The 22721-nt window shown below is 41.6% G+C and overlaps 1 protein-coding gene across 2 annotated transcripts in view; it reads right to left on the minus strand.

Moving 5' to 3' along the window:
• Bckdhb (branched chain keto acid dehydrogenase E1 subunit beta) overlaps positions 1–22721 on the minus strand; it is a 157218-nt gene that overhangs the window by 108108 nt on the left and 26389 nt on the right. For both annotated transcript variants that reach the window (XM_048353645.1, XM_048353644.1), the window contains exons 4-6: positions 11099–11232; positions 10800–10955; positions 6885–6993 (exon numbers count right to left, since the gene is read on the minus strand). In XM_048353645.1, coding sequence (XP_048209602.1) covers positions 6885–6993; positions 10800–10955; positions 11099–11232 — 399 coding nt within the window. The remainder of the gene's footprint in view (positions 1–6884; positions 6994–10799; positions 10956–11098; positions 11233–22721) is intronic.

Below are 22721 nucleotides of genomic sequence, written 5' to 3' on the forward strand. Positions count from 1 at the left end.
TCAAGTCTGCATACTTGAGAAGTCTACCTCTTTTTCTTTATTCATTTTCTTGTCCTGTTTTGATGTAAATCCTAGGGTTTGACCTCAGACTTGAGCTCTTGCTCAGCTTTTTTGCTCAGAGGTGGAACTTTCCCACTTGAGCCACATCTCCAAACCAGGTTTTTAGCTGCTTAGTTGCAGATAGAGCATTGCAGACTTTTCTGTCAGAACTAGCTTTGAACTATAATCCTCAATTTTAGTAATCTGTAATCTGTACTCTCAGTCTAGCTAGGATAACAGATGTGAGCCATTGGTTTGTAGTTTAATGTTCTTTTTTTTTTTTCTGCCAATACCAGGGCTCAAAGTCAGGCCTCCAACTCTTGCTTGGCTTGCTAACTTACCTGTAGACCTCTCCCACTGAAACCACAGCTCCAGTCTAGTTCATTTGTCAGACTCTACAGCCATTGGAGGAGAATGGGAAATGGCACAAATCCAACCAAAAGGAAGCCCACTTCGGGCCTTATCTCTGCATCTAATGAATTTGGTGGTCTCTTTTGTACTCTAGAAGCCCACCAGTAACCACAGAAACATCAGAAATGCAGAATGAGGGCACAGCAAATGAATCACCAAAGACATCCTCTTTGTTCTGAGGGGGAAAAAAAAAGCGTAAGAACTTGAAAGAACTCAATGGTACAGTCATTGGGCTATAAAAATTTTTCTATGAAATTTTTAATTTTATTTCTTCTGAACCTCAGGAGTAATTCTTTTTTGCTAATTTTATTTATCTGAACTTCAATTCAGTGTCTACCTAAGTGTCTAGTGCTTCCTGCTCAGAGTCACCCCTTCCCGTACCTCCCCCACCATTCCATCTGTTCCCTCTCCCAGACTCACCTGAAGAGTTTTTCTTATCCTTACTATCGACAGTGTGAAAAATGACACAGATCTCAGCTCCTGTAATCCAAGATACTCAGAATACTGTGATCTGGGGATTGTGGTTTGAAGCCAGCCCAAGCAGACTCTTATCTACAATTAACCAGCAAAAAGCTGGAAGTGAAAGTGTGGCTCAAGTGGTACATCACTAGCCTTGAGCAAGAGAAGCTCAGGGACAGTGCCCAGGCCCTGACTTTAAGCCCCAAAATGAGCAACCCCCCTCAAAAAAAAAAAAAAAAAAAGATACAGAGCCACTGTAGATTGTGATCTTTCCTTGTGAAACAAATTCTGTTTAAGCTAAAGATAATGTAAAGAAGTAATTGTATTTTCCTTAGTGTTGATTCAAAAGGTCATTTTTTCTTATCACTTGAAGTAACATGGGAAATACAACACCTATTTTTTTTTTTTTTGCCAGTCATGGGGCTTGAACTCAGGGCCTAAGCACTGTCCTTTAGCTTTTTTTGCTCAAGACTAGCACTCCACCACTTGAGCCACAGCACCACTTCTGGCTTTTTCTGTGTATGTGGTACCAAGAAATCGAACCCAGGGCTTCATGCATGCTAAGCAAGCACTCTTCCACTAAGCCAAACTCCCAGCCCCCACCTATTATTTTTAACTGAACAGCAAAATGAACTTCTGTTCACTATACCTTCACATATCTTCATATGTCCTCTACTACATTATACTTAACAGGTTAGCAAATGTTCTATGCCACACATTTACAGTAGACCCTTCTGAATTCAAAAGTACTCTAGATTATTTTCCTTTAACCAGTACTTAATTGGGAAATCCAATATTTCAACTGCCATAATAAAAACTCATTTAAAATGTTACTATAAAAACCCACATTTTTCTTTTTTTTAACATAATGAGATAAACTAGAGGTCTTTTCATAATAGTTGGCAATATATAATAAATGCAATAATGTAGTAAAACACCTTAGTATTCCTTATAAAATGTTCAAAAGAGCCTCATATTTTCCAAGCTCATTTAATGTGCTCTTTAAAAAAGCTCTTGTGAGACTGATATTCCATAATATACATACTGTACTTCCCAGATGCACCACAGTTTAACCACATTTATGACTTGTTTAATCTTTGCAACTACTCTTAGAGGTGTTCCTTCATATGAACTCTAATATGTTATGTTTAATAGGCTACCAAAAACTTGACACCATCCATTTACTAGCAATTGCTCATTTTCTTGCTCAATGTATTTTAACTACTTTAGTAAATCCTTTAGCAATGCATTTTCTTTAATCAAGAGCTATGTATGTATTTTGTACAGGCTAAGAACATATAACTCAACTCTGAATTAAACAGCAACATTATAAAGCTCTGCACATAAGCACATGGACAGTTTAAAACAGGGGGAAGATCAGCTAATAAAAGAAGTACATTAAGAGTTTTTTAAACAAATACTTTGATTTTCATTGTCAACTATAAAATATATCATTACTTTATGAGCCAGTTTTTAAAAACCTGCCATTTAAAGTTATACACCTTTTAGGATTTTAATTTCATTCTTAAGGGAAACAAATGAATCAGATGGTTTGTAATTAGCTACCACCCTGATACACAAAAACAATAACAAATTGAATACATATATCATATATGTGAATATCACAATGAAAGCTCTTTTTCTGGTTTTATTTTTTCATTGCTTTTGGTGCTAGTACTGGAGCTTAAGCATAAAATCTCACACTCGTTGTCTTCTTCACTCAAGGTCAACACTCTGCAATCTGAACCACATCTTCACTTCCTGCTTTTTACTGACGAATAGGGGAAAAAAATGTCTTGTGAACTTTCCCACCAGGGTTGGCCTCAAGATGCAGCACTCAGATCTCAGCCTTCGGGATAGCTGGGATTACAAGGGTAAGCTACCAACACCCAGCCGTGCTGCTATTTAAAAATAAAATATGGAGAAACATAACTCAAGAAAATTACTAAAAATAATTATTACCTACTTATTTTATTGTCGTCCTTAATAGTTTAGTTAGCAAATAACTGAACTGAAAGAAACCACCTGACAGCTGCAACCAGGAAGTAGGCGTGGCAGCACAGAGTTGTGACTACAAAGTCTAGGCACACCACGCCCAGGGGTGAGGGGCTGGAGAGGGTGACAGGTGTTGTGGCAGGGACATTGCTGTTCCCTCACCAGAGTTCCTCCTATTTTCTCCTAAACACAGGAAGGCTTCCACTTCCTTCCGGTCCTTCCTGTTTGTGGCCATGGAAGTTAAGTCCCTGAATGACTGCCTGGCCCCTGAATGACTTCTAAGCCTCTCACCTGTTTCTATGGCCATCAGAGAAAGAAACTAATCCTATGTCAGGAGAGAAACCAACGCAGTGCGCATCAGACATGGGCTCCACCCCACACAGGGCTGTGCTATGGAAATGCAGGACTATCGGTGGTGCAAGTTCTCACTCAGTTAGAAAAGCACCTCTTTTAAATTCTGCCAGAAAAAAAAAATTGAAGTAGTATATTTTCAGCATAAAACTGAGACTCTGGAAGATGTTGCATGTTTTATCTATGTTCTACATAGCTGCAGTGGGATGCAAAATGGAGTGATATCAGGAAAAGGCCACATCCTGAGATCAAACATCACAGCTTTACAAGAGAAAGGCAGGGAGAAGCCATTTTCTTCAGCTCAATAAACTTCAGCTTCCTCGTATGTCAAGAGGAGACGTAGGAGGCTGGGATCTGAGGACTGAAGTTCCAAGCTATCTTCTACAGACAAATCGTGAAACTTTTATCACCAATGAACTAACAGCAAAAGGGTACCAGGGCAGTGTGCCTCAAGTGGTAAAGGGACCCCTCGATGAGAAAATGCCACCTGAAAGAGCAAGGCCTGGCATTCAAACCCCAGTACTGGCATTTTCTTTCTTTCTTTCTTTCTTTTTTTTTTTTTTTTGCCAGTCCTGGGGCTTAAACTCACTGTCTGAGCACTGTCCCTGGCTTCTTCCCGCTCAAGGCTAGCACTCTGCCCCCTGAGCCACAGCGCCCCTTGTGGCTGTTTTCTATATATATATGTGGTGCTGGGGAATTGAACCCAGGGCTTCATGTTTATGAGTCAAGCACTCTTGCCACTAGGCCATATTCCCAGCCCAGTATTGGCATTTTCTAAAGTGTTGTTCAACCTTCTCAGCAACTTTATAAACTAGGATTGTGAACAAACCACTGTGATTTTATGTCAGCTGTTAGAATATCATCATTCAATTATGAAAGGATGTGCAATAATTCAGGAGTGTGGGGGTGTCTTCAGCTTAAAAGAAAAGCATCTTTTCTCTAACCAAGAGCATAACATATATTGGTTAAGCTTTCTAATACATAAGTAAAGTCTATTGAAGGAAGACTGAGCTCTAAATAGGTTAAAGTTAAAATGAGATAACCTGGGAGGAGCTGGGATAACTCTACTCACTCCACAGGGAAGAGAAGGAGAAAGGTTCAGGGACCAGACTCCCATGTTCTCAGGCAAACCACCCATGAACAGCACAGCTCTGTCTCCATAGAGAAAATCCCACATGTCAGAATGGCTGGCCCTCAGTCCTGTACACTCATGCTGGGATTGCGGAGGCTGGCAATGATGAAGGCAGTCCCTTCCGAGCCCCGTAGGATGAGGGAGGGAGAAACAGAGAGCTTGGGAAGAATAAAGAAAAGAAGGGACCAGCAGATACTAAGATTAGAGGGAGGGCTTATTTAATTATTGCAATCTAGAGTAAAATTATAGATGGTAGCTAAGTTTTTAACATCAACAAGTTATAGATGCCAAATATTTTGCCTTCCAAAGAAAATCATTTCCCAGAATCCTTAAGAGTCTTCATGTTGGTAACTGTGTATAGAATACTACCTCAGACTTGGGAACATAGCTCTTCCTTGATAATAGGTGGAAAACAGTCCTCAAAAACTGAAAATAATAATGGGCACTTGTTCATCAACAGAAAATTAGAAAAAGCAAACAACCCAGTTACCTGGGCCATAAGTAAATGAATTATGTTCATTTAATGAATATCCATTAAATGAAATATGATTTTCTTATTCAAACATTGTCAGCCAGACACTGGTGCAACATACCTGCAATTCTAACTACTCAGGAGGCTAAGAACTGAAAACAGAGACTCAACGCCAGCTCAGGCAGAAAAGCCTATGAGACTCTCATCTCCAATAAACCAGCAAAAAGCCTAAAGTGGAGGTGTGGCTCAACTGACAGGGCACCAGCCTTGAAGGGAAAAAGCTAAGCAGCAGCAGTAATGCCCTGAGTTCAAGCCCTCATACAGGAGTGCTCTCTCTCACTCGCTCTCTCCATCTCTCTCTCTCTTTCTCTCTCTCTCTCTCTCTCTCTCTCTCTCTCTCTCACACACACACACACACACAACTGTACATATTTTGGATTTTCAGATTTTCCTTCCCATAGCAAAGAAGCATGTATTTCCCATTTAACTCATTAACAGGCAGAATTCAGAGACACAGCAGCAACATAATAATGCTCTTAACAGCTTGGTAAAAAAGAAACAAAGTAAGCATTTCTCTTTAGTAGTTGACAATTATAATACTTAGAAAAATAAGAACTAGACAACTTATTACTTCTTAGTAGTAATAATAACAATGAGCAAAGAACATTCACACAATGGAATGCTACTCAGCAATAAAATAAAGAATATAACTACTACCACAGCAACAACACTAATGAATCCCAGGAACATTAGGCTGAGCAAAAGAAAGCAAGCACAAAGATTACTATTGTGTGTTTCCATTTATCTGAGGCCCCAAAACACATCAATTAACCTAATAGCAATTGGAAAGTGGCTGAGTTCAGAGCAGGGCAAATGCATTGGCAAAGGAGAGAAGGGAAAAGGCTTCCTGGAGTGATGAAAATGTTTATCTTGTTTTTCTGGTGCTTACATGAATGCACAGGGCCATCCCAAACCTATCCAATTGAACACTAATATCTGTGCACTATTATGGTATATAAACTACAGCACAATAAAAAAACAGGCTTTAAATTCAACTGTTCAAGAATAAAGACTGACTTGCCACAGTAATGTTCTTGAACTCAAAATACACTTTAGTCAGAACAAATTGTTTGGTGTTTAAATTTTCCATTACAAGTGAAAAATAAGCAGTCACAGATGTGTGCTTGTACAATTATGATTTTGAGCTAAAGGAGGGTGAACCACCACCTCAGTTTGCTAGAAAGACCTCCTGAGTTAGACATGACATCACAGCAAACCGTGACGCGCGCCTCCTGCACTGCTGATGCCGGCGGCTCGCACGCGGCATCCCAGCTACTGGGGAGGCTGAGAGCTGAGGATCGAGATTTGAAGCCAGCCCAGGAAAAGTCCATGAGGCTGCTATTTCCAATTAACCAGCAAAAGGCCAGAAGTGGGGCTGTGGCTCAAGTGGTGGAGCACCAGCCTTGAGCAAAAATGTCAAGCCAGAGTGCACAGCGCAGAGTTCAAGTACTAGCATAGACACACATGCACACGTGCACACACACTCAGTATCCCCACTGAGAATACCTTCACGATCCTGGCCTTTATAGTCACTTTACCTAAGCAGCATTTTGACATGATGGACTACAACCAGCTCACTCATGTTCTCACTCAGTCCACAGCCACTAAGTACCTGCTGCACAGATAAGCAAAGCCCCGTGCTCTTCCCATGAATTCAGATTTCTTCCTTGTTTCCACTATCAAAATATAAAGCTAGCTGGCTTTTCCCTAGAATGGACACCCAAAGACAAACTCAAGACAGTTTGTTCCCTACATGGAGCATATATATATATATATATATATATATATATATATATATATGTCAAACTTGTGGGCAAGATTGAGATTCTCTTTGAACTGTAAAAAACAGATAGACAAACAGACAGATGATAGCATAGAGATAGACAGATGATGAGTGGAAGACAAACAGACAGATAGATGCAGAGATATAGTGCTAGATAGTCGCAAATATAAGAGAAATGTTACCTGCTGCTCTGTAAAGTATTTTAGGTTCAAAAAATATACAAGGATTTTTATCCTGGATGCAGGACAAGAGAAGTCCCTTGGCCTGGAAAGGGCTTCTGGGTATGACCACCTGAATAAACAAATTCAAAAACAAGTTAGTAAAAATGTATCCCCAGCAAACCCACTCATAAGGGTAACTGATTTAATTAAAACAGAGAAGTCTGGTATGTATTTTAGCATAATTACCACTTAAGATAAAATTTCCATGTTCTAGCCCAGCCCCCAAACTTGTTTTGCTGAACAAATATTTATAAGATACCTTCTGTGTTCTGTTAGCTAAGACTTATTCATCCCTTAAGGAGTTAAACTTACCTATATAAAAATACAACTGCAAACAGTGGCAATCAAAGCAAGCAAAATTTTTTTACAGATTGTCAAGACTTACCTGCATTTACTTATTAGTAAACCTTTCTAATACTCTGCCACCTCTTGTAATGTATAGATCACTATGTTCTCCAATTTCAACCTACTCAAATCTCCTTCCTTCCCATAATATATATATAAATGCATACACATATGTGTATGTATATATATGCATACACATATATGTGTGTATATATATGTGTACACACACACACACACACACACACACACACACACACACACGGTCTTAACTCCATAAAGGGAAAAGCAATTCATTAACTTTATGATTCAGGCAATGGAATGTCCAATTAGAGCAGAACAAAATGTATGCCTAATACACCCTTCTCATTATCAGGAAAGAGCTTTAGGACCTTCTTGAGATTGAAAATGAGGATAGGGAAGAAGACAATAGCAGAAAACACCTGTATTAATTTGGCCAAGGTTTCCATGTGAATTAACTGATCTACTGTTCCTAGTAAGCCTAGGTATAGTTAAGTACCTTATTAGGTACTTACCTAGTAAGTAGGTATTTTAATTTTACTACTTAAAAAGAAACAAAGGCTTAAAAAGATACCAAGAAGCCATGGCTGATCCAAGCCACAACTATACAGCTCCTGTTCAGCTACGATTATAGCTATAGAGGAGGCTGAGATATGAGGATCATGGTTCAAGGCCAACCCATACAGAAAAATCCATGAGAGTCTTATTTCCAATTAATAAGCAAAAAGTGCAAAATGGAGCTATGGCTCAAGTGGTAGAGTGCTAGTCTTGAGGGGGGGAAAATGAGAACACAAGACCCTGAGTTCAAGCCCCAGTACTGGAAAAGAAGGAAAAGAAAGGGGAAAGGGGAAAGGGGAAAGGGGGGAGGGGAGGGGAGGGGAGGGGAGGGGAGGGGAGGGGAGGGGAGGGGAGGGGAGGGGAGGGGAGGGGAGGGGAGGGGAGGGGAGGGGAGGGGAGGGGAGGGGAGGGGAGGGGAGGGGAGGGGAGGGGAGGGGAGGGGAGGGGAGGGGAGGGGAGGGGAGGGGAGGGGAGGGGAGGGAGGGGAAGGGGAGGGAAGGGAAGGGAAGGGAAGGGAAGGGAAGGGAAGGGAAGGGAAGGGAAGGGAAGGGAAGGGAAGGGAAGGGAAGGGAAGGGAAGGGAAGGGAAGGGAAGGGAAGGGAAGGGAAGGGAAGGGAAGGGAAGGGAAGGGAAGGGAAGGGAAGGGAAACTCTACCTGAAAAGTAACTAAAAAGGGGGATGTGGAGACCAGGGCATGACTCAAGCCATGCAACAGTCTATCAGGCTTGAGGCCCTGAGTTCAAACCCCAATACCACCAGAAAAAAAAAAAATGAAAAGAAGCTTGCCCAAGTCACACTGCCTGCTAGACAAGAGACTCTCTCTCAAGCATGACTGTTTCTAAGATGCAATCTCTTAACTTCTATACTGTTATCTCAGATAACAAACATGTGTCTTCATTGTAAAATAACTACATAAAGACACATATTGCATAGGAAGATTCAAGTAAGATTTCCTAAAGCAAGATACATATGGCTTTCAAAATCATTTGTATCCAACTTTTCTTTATAAAATAGCAGTACAAATCTCACTATTTTCTGCGGATTTCTGAACTCATTAATCAACGTATCATGCAAAGTCTTTATCTTATGTTTGTACTTCTTAGCTCCTCTTTACGTGCTCATTTATGTATTTACTTTTAGCCATTTTTATTTTATGAATCTTTCCACCTAAGATGGAAAAGTTTAAAAAAGAAAGCAGATAGGGCAGAAGGAAAGGGAGAGGAGAAGGTAAGGAACTGAGAGAAAATATCTGCTATGAAACACAGTGAGTAATGTTAGGAGATTAAGTACAAATGAATCACTGTTAGACTCAAACACAAAATAGCTGCTGGGTCAAACAATGCTCCTGTCCCAGCCTACCACTTCTAGCTACCCTAAAACAGCATATGCCACTAGTGAACTAAGAAAAACAAGCCGAGCACTAGTGGCTCACACCTGGAATCCTAGCTGCCTATTCTTAGATTTAAGGATCACAGTTCAAAGCTAGCCCAGGCAAGCAAATCTGAGATTCTTATCTCCAATTAATTAGCAAAAAAACAAAAGTGAAGATGTGGCTCAAGTAGTAGAGTGAAATAAACAAAGCAAGGATGCAGAGCCTTGAGTTCAAGCTCCATTACTAGTGTGCGTGCGCGCACGCACACACAAACAGAGGAAGGGAAGATAGGAAACTTCATAACTTTGATCTAATAGAAAAACAAATGGGCCAAATATAAACACAATCAATCTGTGTGGTCAAAAGCAGCTATGTATCTCTGATTGAAATGTCTGTGAGTTCTTATAACAATTCTCTGGAAAGCTGTTCAGTGAGTAGAATAAGAAAAGATAAAGTATTAAGACACAAAATATTCAAAATAGCCAAGCACTGGTGGCTCACACCTGTAATCCTTGCTACTCAGAGGCTGAGATCTGAGGACTGCAGTTTAAAGCCAGCCTGGGCAGGGAGATTTGTGAAAATATTATCTCCAATAAATTACTGAATAAGCCAGAAGCAGAGCTGGGGCTGAAGTGGTAAAACACTAGCTTTGAGCGGAAAAGGCTTAGAGATAGCAACTAGATCCTGAGTTCAAGCCCCAGGACTGGCACAAAAATAATAACAATAAAAATAACCTCAAATTATCTTTAGTATCAAAAGACCTGAATATCTAGACAACAAAGAGCTTTTTCTCAGTCTAGAAAGAAGGAAGGCATGGGTGGGGTCACTCATGCCTGTAACTCTAGCTTTTGGGGAAAATGAAGACTGGGTGATCTCAGTTCAAGACCAGCATGTAACAAAGGCTCACAGTCCCTGCTCAGCCAGTAGCTGGATGTGGAGCTGTACACTTAGCATCTCAACAGTTCAGGAGTGGGAGGAGGGCAGTCTAGGCCAGCTAGGACCAAGTGCAAGACCCTATTCAAAAAAGGAATACAAAAAGGGGTAGGGGAACGGGTGAGAGGTGGTAGAGTATCTGTGCATGAAGCACAGGCTCTAAGTTCAAATCCCAGTACTAAAAACAATTACAAACACTAAAAGCAAAACTCCCATCCTTCCCTCTTTAAGGGAAAGATGGACCAAGCTGAAAGTGTATGAAAAGCACTCCACAATCAGTTAGGTGAGGAAGAACCCATTGGGAAGAAATGTAGAGTCTTGGAAGAGTGGAATGATGAACCAACAATATCCATGGTCCTATTCTTTGAAGTCTATGAAGGTAATTAACACCAGCATCAAGCCAGTGTTGCTTCAGGAACATTCTAGAAAACTTAGCATTGGGTATTTGATTTCAAAGAAATGCTCCGCTCCCGTTTTTAAGTCAAATTCGGTCCCCACGAATTTCACACACACACACACACACACACCACCACCACCACCAACACCACCACCACCACCAATACCACCACCACCCCAAATCCTTGCTTGTCTTCTTCCAAATAGCAACCGAAATGGAAGCACCAAATAAATGAGCCGGGAAATGGGGCTACCTTGATTCCGGGGCAGTGGGCGAAAAAGGCTTCGGGGCACTGGGAGTGGTAGAGGGCGCCGTGGCCCACGCAGCCCCAGGGGGCCCGGATGGTGAGGCTCCCACAGTTAAAGAGGTCCCCCGAGCGGTAGCGGTACTTGGCGGCTTCGTTCACAATCTGCAGAGAGGGGGAGAGGAGGGGGACGGGGGGAGGGTGGGGGTATGCCCAGAGAGTTCTTCCTCCCCATCCTGCCCCTCCCCACCCAGGCCCTTCCGCCAGATCTCACTCGCATGAGGCCCCACCGTCGAGGAGGCGCTCACCTGATCAAAGGCAGGGAAAATATAATCTGCAAACTGAATTTCTGCGATGGCGGTTGCACCGGTGACCGCGATGCCAATCCCAAACCCCACGATCCCTTGTTCACACAACGGGGTGTTGAAAACTCTATCTTTCCCTTTAAAACACAAACAAAAAGAAAGTAAGCTTAATATGGCAATTAATAATGGTGGGATGCAGAAAGGCAGAACAGGTAGGGGAAGTGGATGATAAATAATAGCATAGACGATTTCTAGCAAGCAGTTTATTCAATGTAAGTAATCTAAATATTGCAATAAAAAAGAAACACTGTCACACTGGGATTGAAGAAAGCAAAGGTGGAACTGGAGGTGTGGCTCACGTGGTCAGGTGTCTGTCCAGCAAGCCCAAGTTCAAACCCCAGTACCACCAAAATGTGAAAAAATGGGCTGGGAATGTGGCCTAGCAGTAGAGTGCTTGCCTCGTATACATGAAGCCCTGGGTTCGATTCCTCAGCACCACATATACAGAAAATGGCCAGAATTGGCGCTGTGGCTCAGGTGGCAGAGTGCTAGCCTTGAGCAAAAAGAAGCCAGGGACAGTGCTCAGGCCCTGAGTCCAAGGCCCAGGACTGGCAAAAAAAAAAAAAAAAAAAAAGTGAGAAAACGGCAAAGTACAACTTCTTAAAAGAAAACATGGTGACATGAAAAAAACTGTAAAAAAAAAAAAATGAGGGGGGGAGGAATACAAATTAAAAGCCTAAGCTGGGCGCCAGTGGCTCACACCTGTAATTCTAGCTTTTCAGTAAGCTGAAGTCTAAGGATCATGATTCAAAGCCAGACAGGGCAGGAAATACTAAAAGTTTTCATTTTATTTCCAATTAGCCAGCAAAAACCTAGAAGTTGTAACTCAAATGGTAGAGTACTAGCATTGAGAGAAAAAAGAAATAGCATCCAGGCCCTGATTTCAGCCTTAGCAGTCACACACACACACACACACACACACACACACACACACAGTCTGGATTGGAACATATCAAATTTGAGACAGACTTTTAAGTATCCACACAGAAATGACTGGGGGAAAGGGAGACTGAATGAGAACAGCTGAGGAAAGGTGGTAAAAGAACATTCTGTGGACTGGGGACACAGACGAGGAGAGCAGCCAACAAAAAGCTAAAATAGCAGGTCTTGTGAAGAAAGAAGCAAGAGGGATTCGTGCAGCCTTGTGAAGGAAAATATTTCAAGACAGAAGACAAAAATAACTTTGTCAAGGAACAAGGACTACGAATCTAGAATTGAACTTGATGACAGGACCAAATATTTTTGGAAAAAACTAATTTAAAAAACTTTTACTCGACTAGTTGATGAGAACAATATTAGCGTCTTGGTTGCCTGAAGGAATAAGTACATGCATTAGTGGTACTTAGGAAGCAGAGGTGAGGAGGGTCATCGTTTAACGACAATCTACTTGAAAAGTTGGCAAAACTATCTCAACGAATAAGGTGGTTGTAGTGGTGCATGTCTATAATCCCAGCTGTGTAGAGGTATGAGGAGGAGGAATGCAGCTCAAGCCAGTCCTAACCAAAATCAAAACAAAGCATAAGACACTGACTAAAGCAAAAGGGGGTGGAGAAACAAAAGGGGATGGTAGAGTCCCTGCCTGTCAACCTCAGGCCTTGAGTTTAAACCATAACACCCAGGTGCCACTAAAAAATGAAACAAACAAAATGAAAAATAAACACCCAAAGCAGGCATAAACTAAAGGGAACTTGATCCTTAAAAGAAAGGACCACAGGGCTGGGAATATGGCCTGGTGGTAAAGCGCTTGTCTCCTATACATGAAGCCCTGGGTTTGATTCCTCAGCACCACATATATAGAAAAAGCCGGAAGTGGCGCTGTGGCTCAAGAGGTAGAGTGCTAGCCTTGAGCAAAAAGAAGCCAGGGACAGTGTTCAGGCCCTGAGTTCAAGCCCCAGGACTGGGAAAAAAACAAAACCAAACAAGAAAGGAACACAGTGGATGAGTATGACATTCGTAAGGCTTGCCTAAAGTGGCTCCATCGATGTTGGGAGACAGCTACAGTTCAAAAAAATACTTACTGGGGTGTCAGAGACTAGTGCTGGGTGCTGTCAGTGTGCGGAACTGAAGAAGCAAACCCCATAAAGAAAGGCATCACACTTTGTACTTATAAACTGACATGTGGATAGGTTACACTCTTGCGCAACTACTTAAAAATAATAAATATATAATTTTTAAAAAGAAAGGTGTCGGGCTGGGGAGATAGCCTAGTGGCAAGAGTGCCTGCCTCGGATACACGAGGCCCTAGGTTCGATTCCCCAGCACCACATAAACAGAAAAATGGCCAGAAGCGGCGCTGTGGCTCAAGTGGCGGAGTGCTAGCCTTGAGCGGGAAGAAGCCAGGGACAGTGCTCAGGCCCTGAGTCCAAGGCCCAGGACTGGCAAAAAAAAAAAAAAAAAAGAAAGGTGTCACAAAGGGGGCCCCAAAATCTGTATAAACCAGCCAGGTATGGTAGTACACACCTGTAATCCAACCTACTCAGAAGGCATAACTAAGAAGACTGCATCTCTACGCCAGCCAGGCAAAAAGTCAGTATGATCCTCATCTTAACACACAGAGAGGGTGTGGTGGGTTGTGTCTGTGATCCCAGCTACATGGAGGCAGGTGGAGGAGAATCACAGTCTGAGGCCAGCCCAAGCAAAGGCTGGAAAATCTTACCTGCAAGATAACCTAAAGTCAGAAGAGCTGAGGAGGTGGTTTGTGTGGAAGAGCACCCACCAAAGAGAATGTAGAGCCCAAAATTCAAGCCCTAGTACTGACAAGAAATAAGAAAACACAACCTGCACAAGCTACTTACTCTCCAACCCTGCAGGACTTTCCACAACCACAGTACAGAAAATCTCTACAAGCAGAAATCACAGAAGAGGAACTTTATCTATGCTCAATAAATAGTAAATGTATGTTAAGAAAAATACCTTAATTTTTTTTAAAATAGGAGTTTCATAAACCCCCCAGACTTCTCACCTTGAACCCAAAAGTATCTTATCATAACACTCAAAATGTCACCACCTGTCATCTTCCAGTGGCACGCCATGATAGATTATGATCGGACCAGATACCAACAGCAGCCATGTCTGACTGGGGTTCCAAAAACTTAGGAGTAGATTTGCTGCTCATATTCCATTTCTGCAATCCTGGGATATTAGTTCTTCAAACACAGAAATTATCTGCCAGCTATGATTATGAGCCATCAATCAATTGGGAAGGTGCTGGGGAAATGCCAACTAGACATGTCACATTTGGAGTTTCCAACACTAAAAGCAGCTGCAGAAACTGAAAAGCATAATTGGTAACCCAACATGATCAGAGAGTGACCTCAATTTCCCACCATCCACTACAAGACTGCAAGGAGCCTGGTAATTTTCACAAGTTTACAATTCCACCAAACTAAGAACAATCTCGTGGTGGAAAATAAGCACTCATTACAGCTGCCTTGAGCAGAATCCACACTCCAGAAATGCCTCTGCCATCTTCCACAAACAGGCAACCAACCTCCTGTTCTTGCTGCCTCAACTTTACAGAGGGCAGAGATATGAGGATCTCCATTTTAAGCCAGCCTGGGCAGAAAAGTCTGCAAGACTCTTACCTCTTCTCCAGCAAAGAACTAGCAGTGTGGTTCACATGAACTAGCAGTGTGGTTCACATGGTAGAACACCAGCCTTGAGCAAAGAAGCCAAGTGGAAGTGTGAGGCCATGAGTTCAAAGCTGGGTAGTGGCACATATATACAGGTGTGCACACACACACATACACACACATACAAGAAATAAGAGAGTCAAGAGAATGGGATGAGGTGGCAGCCCTGATCAGGTGAGGTCTTGTAGACCCCTGGTAAATACTGACTTTTCCTGTGAGCATGAGTCAGAAGGCAGCCATGGAGCAAAGTCGTGCCATTCTGAGTTGCATTTCCACAGGGTCCCTCTGATGGTATTTTGTGCCTGGCCTGTAAATAACAAATGAGGGCACAGCAAGATTGAACACAGGATCCTGTAATGTTGCTAGTACAAGAGGATGATGTGTAATAGCACAGGGGGTAGAGAGAATGTGTAAGACTCTGGATGCAGTCTAAAAATGGAGCAGAGGGGTTACTGATAAAATGGATGTGGCGCATGAGTCAGAAATGCTAAGGGAGATCCAAAGGCTTTTGGCCTAAATAACTCAAAGGACAGAGTTACCAATAACTGAGAAAAAAAATGATAACTACAGAAAAAGCATGTTGCACTGAGAAACTTCAGGAGTATAACTTTGCAGTTACTTTGAGATGTGCCAGGTTATCTGGCTAGTAACAAGATAGACGAATATTGGAGCTTCACCATAAAGGCTACATTTTAATGCAGAGGTGGTTATTCACACCCCTAATCCTAGCTACTTAGGAGGATAAGATTTACGGATCAAGGTTCAAAACCAGCCCAGGCAGTCTAATCTGAGGGACTCATTTCCAACAACCAGCAAAAAGCTAGAACTGGAGGGGATGATTGGTGATAGAGCACCAGTTGTGAGCAAAAAAAAAGCCAAAAAAAAAAAAAAACAGCTTGAGGCCCTGTGTTCAAGTCTCATAATATATACACACACACATACACACAAAGACATACACACACAAACACATATACACACAAGACAGCACTTAATGACATGAGATAAGATTACTTAGCAAATTTACAAAGGACATACAGAGAAAAGCAGATAGGTAAGGCTGGTCCCAGATACCATAATATTAACAGAATAACCAGTTGGCAACCTTGAAAAGAAAAAGAAGAGCCAAGAGTCTGGAGAAAAAAATAAGAGAAGATTCTGTCCTAGAGCCAGATGAAGAAGAAGTGTTTGGAGAAGAGAATGAGCGACTCCCGTCAGTCAGTGATGTAGGGAGATGGGAGCTAAGGATCTGATCACCAAGAGCCCAGCCAGGACAGTGCCTGCACAGCCAAGGAAGGGAGCAAGCAGACGCTTAATGACTGATTTCAAATGGAAACAATAAGTTGTGACAAGTACGTGGAGAAATTGTGCCACAAAGATAATGGGAGAGACTACTAACTGGAAAGGAAAACAGGAAAGACAGAAATTTTCTTTTCTTTTTTTTTTTTAAGAATGAAAAAAACACCATTACTTGCAGGGTGATGGGAATGATGGGGGAGAAAGGGAAATTGTTTTTAGAAAAGCAATGGAGCAGGAATAAGGGTTGCAAGCGTGCATGGGAGCCAGTGACAGGGCATCCCGAGTCCAGTGTGGAGAGAGGTTGATGGGGACCCGCACAAGCACTCAGGGTGCACGAGGAAGGGAGCAGAGGAGCACGAGGGCCAGCGCGTGGACACCCGCAGCGGTTCCAGCCTCTCCTACACTCAGTGGCATTTCCAGTTGAACGTAAAGCTAGATCTTTCTGTTTTGTGATGATGAGGATTGAATCCATGCATCAAGCTTATGCATCATGCTAGGCCGATGTTCTACCACTGAGTGGGTATGTATACCCACCCCACAAAACTACATTACTAGCACAGGGAGGATGGAGGCAGACGTTTGAATGAAAACAAAAAAGTATAAAAGAAGCGGGGCGCTGGTGGCGTATGCCTCAGGAGGCTGAGATCTAAGGATCATGGTTCAAAGCCAGCCCAGGCAGGAAAGTCCATGTGACTCTTACCTCCAATTAGTCACTAGAAAACTGGAAGTGGAGCTGTGGGTCAAAGTGGTAGAGTGCTAGTCTTGAGCAGAAACCAGTACCCAGGCCCTGAGTTCAAGCCCCATGACCTACCTGAAGGGGGTGGGGATGGAAGGAAGGAAGGACAGGCAGGTGGGCAGACAGACAGGCAGGGAGGCAGAAATATAAGAGTCACCCAAGAAAACAGAAGGAACCAGGAACCTGCCTGGATGGCAGACAACAGCAATGGATGTTAGAGGTTACTAGGATTAAACTCAAGGGCATACAGGCATGTTTTGAACCAGTGACATTCAACTGCAGTGACACTAAGATTTAGACAGAGGGACAAATTTAACTATAACTGGATTTTGCCAAGCAGAGAGACATGAAATGCAAGCTGGGTATAAATGGAAGGCCATCAGACACGACAGAAACAATGACAGGGTATTGAAACCCATTACTTTTAAGAACCAATATGGAAAGCCAGGTACCATGGCTTATGCCTGTTATCCTAGCTGCTCAGGAGGTTAAGATCTGATGATCTGATGTCAGGTAGACAAATCTGACTTATTTCCAATTAATCAGCAAAAAGCTAGAAGTGGAGCTGTGGCTCAAGTAGTAGAGTTCCAACCTTGAGAGGAAAAGAAGAAAAAAAAGAGAGAGATAATCCAAATAGGGAAAGAAGAAGTGAAACTCTTCTTCTGTGCAGACAACATGATCCTGCATTTAAAGAACCCCAGACTCCTCCCCCAAGTTACTTGAGCTAATATGAAACTTTGGCAAAGTAGCAGGGTATAAAATTAGCCCATAAAAATCAGTAGTTTTTCTATATGCCAACAATGAGAAGAGAGAGGCTGACATCAGGAAAGCAACTCCTTTCATAACAGCCTCAAAAAGAATAAAATACCTAAGAATTAACTTAACCAAAGAGGTGACGGACTTCTATGATGAAAACTTTGAAAACCTGAAAAGGGAAACTAAAGCAAATTAAGGAAGTGGAAAACCTCCCATGCTCCTGGATTGGGAGGATTAACATCATGAAAATGGCAATGCTGCCCAAAGCTATCTACAATTTCAATGCAATACCCATCAATATCCCTACAACATTCTTTAATGAAATAGAAGAAGCAATCCAAAAATTCACAGAGAATAATAAACCTCAATAACAAAAACAAACCTCAGAAGGAAGAACAGTACTAGAGGAATAACACCAAACTTCGAACTCTAGTATAAAGCCATAGTTATAAAATCATCTTTGTGTTAGCACATGAACAGGCCTGAGGACCAATGCAATACAACTGAAGACCCAGAAATGAACCTACAGACCTATGGCCACCTAATCTTTGATAAGGGAGCCAAAACAATAGGATGGAAGAAAGATGGCCTCTTCAACAAATGGTACTGGCAGAACTGGCTTGACACTGAAATTAAATCCTTATATATCACCCTGCACCAGAATTGATTCCAAATGGATCAAAGACCTCAAGGTAAAAGCAGATATCTTGAAGATACTAAAGGAAGGGACAGGGGAAACAATAGGGCTCCTTGGCACAGGTTGAAACGTCCTAAGTAAAAATCCAGAAATACAACAAATTAAAGAAAGGTTGGATAAATGGGACTGCATTAAACTGCAGAGCTTCTGCATGGCAAAAGACATAGCCTGCAAGACAAATAGAGTACCCACATATTGGGAGAAGATCTTTACTAGCTATATCAAAATATATAGCTCAAAAAGTTAACCCCTCCCCAAAACAAATCATTAAAGAAACAATAACCTCATTAATAAGTAGGCTAAAGATTTAAAAAGAGACTTTGCTGGAGAGGAAAGAAGAATGGCCATTAGACACAGGAAGAAATGTCCAACTTCTCTGGCCATAAAAAAAATGCAAATCAAAACCATATTGAGATTCTACCTCACCCCAGTTAGAATGGCCGTTATCAAGAAAACAAATAGTAACAGATGTTGGCAGGGATGTGGCCAAAAGAGAACATTAGTACACTATTATTAGTGGGAATGCACACTGGTTCAACCACTCTGGAAAGCAGTGTGGAGGTTCCTCAAAACACTAAACACAGAGCTCCCCTAGGACCCAGCAACCCCACTCCTGGGCATTTACCCAAAGGATCACACAAGACCACATTAAAGCTATCAGCACAACTATGTTCACTGTAGCATTATTTACCATAGCTAAGATATGGAACTAACCCAGATGTCCCTCAGTAGATAAATGGATCCAGAAAATGTGGTATAAATACACAATGGAATTCTACACTTCCATCAAAAGGAATGACATCACCCCAAAAGAGTGACATAGTCCAACAAGAAATGCACTCCTTACCTGACTTATGTAACTGTACATCATCTTGCTCATCTGCAATCCCAGCTACTCAGAGGTGGAGATCAGGAGACAAGTTAGAGGCAAGCTTGAATAAAATAATCAGTGACACCACGTCAACAGGTTAGCTGTGCTGGTTCGTGCCTGCTGTGGTCCACACCTCCCTCAACAGGGAGTCATGACAGGAGGACCACAGTCCAACCCCAGCCCGGGCTGGAGACACAATCTCAAATGTAACTAAGAAGAAGATAAAAGAGTTGTGTACATGGCTCAAAAAGAGAGCACAGAGAATATCCTGAATTAAATATCACTATAAAAAGGGGGGGTGGCAATGTAGTTCAGTGATACAGTGATTGAGCATTTGCTTAGCATACTCAAGGCTCTGGGTTTAATCCTTAGTACTGAAAAAATAATAAATAAATCTTTTAAGTATTTTTAGAAACAAAGTATTTATGAATGGTATGATAGGGGAAAGCAAAGGAAAGGTTGACACTGTCTAAAAAGAATCACACTCATTACCTGACTTATGAAACAGTAACCTCTCTGTACATCACCTTAATAATAATGGCATTATATTTTTAAAAAAACTAAACGTAAGCCAAGTGCTGGTGGCTCATGCCTGTAATTGTAGCTACTCAGGAGTCTGAGATCTGAGGACTGGGGGTTGAAGCCAGCTGAGACAGGAAAGTCTATGAGACTCTTATGTACAATTAAATCACAGGGAAGGAAAAAAAAAAAAAACAGAAGTAGTGCTGTAACTCAAGTGGTATAGCACTAGCCTTAACAAAAGGAGTTCAGGGACAGTACTCAGGCCCTGAGTTCAAGCCCCAAGGTCCACATCAAAATAAAATTTAAAAAAAAGAGAGAGAGAGAAAAGTTTTGTTTGATTAACTGAAAAGAAACAAAGGTATTATTGGAGAAATTATTTCATTTGAGTGAATTTCTTAAATTAAAGGCCATTTGGGAAACATTTCTACATTATTTCTCTTGGTGAAAACAGAAATTCAAAACATTATCTACAAAGAATCCATGAGGGGTAAAAATACGTTCCTTCAGTATATCAAAAAAGGGAAAAGCAGGGCTGGGGATATAGCCTAGTGGCAAGAGTGCCTGCCTCGGATACACGAGGCCCTAGGTTCGATTCCCCAGCACCACATATACAGAAAATGGCCAGAAGCGGCGCTGTGGCTCAAGTGGCAGAGTGCTAGCCTTGAGCGGGAAGAAGCCAGGGACAGTGCTCAGGCCCTGAGTCCAAGGCCCAGGACTGGCCAAAAAAAAAAAAAAAAAAGGGAAAAGCAGGCAGACATTCAATGAAATAACTTCATTGTCTTTAAAAGTTACAGGTAGGCATGGGGAAATAGCAAACAGAAAAATGTGGTAATTACTAATTACAAAAATGACCAGCTCCTAGCACCATCCAAGGCTTCACGGGATCCTTCTTTACTTAAGCGGTATATTCACAGTGCCAGAGGCAAGCGCAGCCCCCTGAACCAATGCCCCTCCACGAGGAAAAAACAATTCTTTCCTAAATGCCAGTCGCAAACTACTCAACTCACAAATGCCAAAACATATCAAATTAGTCCTTAATTATCTGGTACCCCAGCCACAGATACAAAATAGTTTTTAAACATGCAACCCATCTTCGTAGACAGTGTCATAGAATTCCCTCAGATGTTTCTCCAAAAAGCTAAGGCAAATAAGATAGTTTAAACTTTCACAGTCTGTGACCTAGTTACCAGCAATGAAATAAAATGAAAATCCTCTTTAAAAACAAAGTGATAAAAATAATGGTCAAAGACTTAACTGAGAACATGTTTTGAAAGACCTCGTTTGCTTCAGACTCTGAACCAATCATTAACTACACAGCAAAACAGCACTGTGGCTCAGTAGAGATGTCTACACTTCTAATCTCTAAAGGCAGCATAAACACTCCGAAGCGGTAGAGAAAACTAAGATATCACTAGTCACAAAGTGTCCGCTTGTTTTCACACAGTCTACTTCTATAAGACAATGAGTGGGCTAGGTGTGATGGCCTATCCCTGTAATCCCAGCACATTTGAGGGTGAGGCAAGAAAACCTTGAGCTCAAGATCAGACTGAATAACATGAGGACGGTATCTCAAAAATACATGATTTTCCTTTAAATAGTCACACAAACAAGTTTCGATTCACCATGTCAGTTTGTAAGGATAATGCATCTTGATCCATGTTACTCCTCCCATCATTCTCTACCCAACTCTCAAAAAATATATTTCTTTAAGGGACAGAGGTTATGGTAAGGGAAACAAGTAGTTATAAAAGATATAAAGAAAACTTAAGTCCTCAAAATCAATTCAGAATTATGGAAATCTCTATTCTAAGATGTTTATCAGTCTTACACTTAAGCAAATGATCTTTCTTGGTAATTACACTGTTATCAAAAAAAGAAAAGACAAAACCCTTTCTGAAACACAGTTCAAAGCCAGCCCTGGCAGGAAAGTCCATGTGATTCTTATCTCCAATTAATCTACAAATAAATGCCAGAAGTGGCGTGCTGGCTCAAGTGGTACAGTGCTAGCCTTGACCAGAAAAGCTCAGGAACAGCAACCAGCATGGTCACATTCAACATTTCCTGCTTGCTATTCTCATAAAGTTAGAAATAAGGTCTTAAAAAAAAAAAAAAAGATTAGGATTCTTTTTTTTTTTTTTGGGGCCAGTCCTGGGCCTTGGACTCGGGGCCTGAGCACTGTCCCTGGCTTCTTCTTGCTCAAAGCTAGCACTCTGCCACTTGAGCCACAGCGCCACTTCCGGCCATTTTCTGTATATGTGGTGCTGGGGAATCGAACCCAGGGCCTCATGTATACGAGGCAAGCACCCTTTGCCACTAGGCCATATCCCCAGCCCAGGATTCTTTTTTAATAAATTATAAAAGAAATCTTAAAGGATAAAAGAAAATTATTTGGGTACATAAAAGTTGGGTCTTCTTTTCTTTGCCAAAATATCCAAGTACTATTAGCAATTATCACATGAGAGTATTATTAAAAATATGGGATGTTGGAATAAAATTATTTCAAAATGAGCAAAGTGATCAGCTTACCACAAATTAGATAAGATCTTTACTGAACGACTTGTCTGTCAGGAGGGGAATGAGTTCAGGATGTAATAATAAGAAAACAATATTTCAAGCATGCCTTTCTAATCTAATCAGCTACATGTTACAATCCCAAACTTCCAAATCACCTTTGGCCACCACAACAAATTCTAATTCTGATCAACTAAAAAATAAATAAATAAGTAAATAAATAAAATAAAACACCTGGAGCCAGACTTCAGTGGTTCACAGCTGTAATCCCATCTACTCAGGAGGCTGAGAGCTTATTTCCAATTGACCACCCAAAAAGACCAGAAGTGAAGCGTTAGAGCTGGGAATGTGGCTAAGTGGTAGAGTGCTTGCCTACCATGCGTGATTCCTCAGCACCACATAAACAGAAAACACCAGACGTGGCACTGTGGCTCATGAGGTAAAGTGCCAGCCTTGAGCAAAAAGAAGACAGGGACAGTACTCATGCCCTGAGTCCCAAGCCCCAGGACTGGCAAAAAAAAAAAAAAAAAAAAAAGAAGTGAAGC

This window comes from Perognathus longimembris, chromosome 9 (genome assembly GCF_023159225.1).
Source record: "Perognathus longimembris pacificus isolate PPM17 chromosome 9, ASM2315922v1, whole genome shotgun sequence".
In the NCBI taxonomy this organism is placed as follows: domain Eukaryota; kingdom Metazoa; phylum Chordata; class Mammalia; order Rodentia; family Heteromyidae; genus Perognathus; species Perognathus longimembris.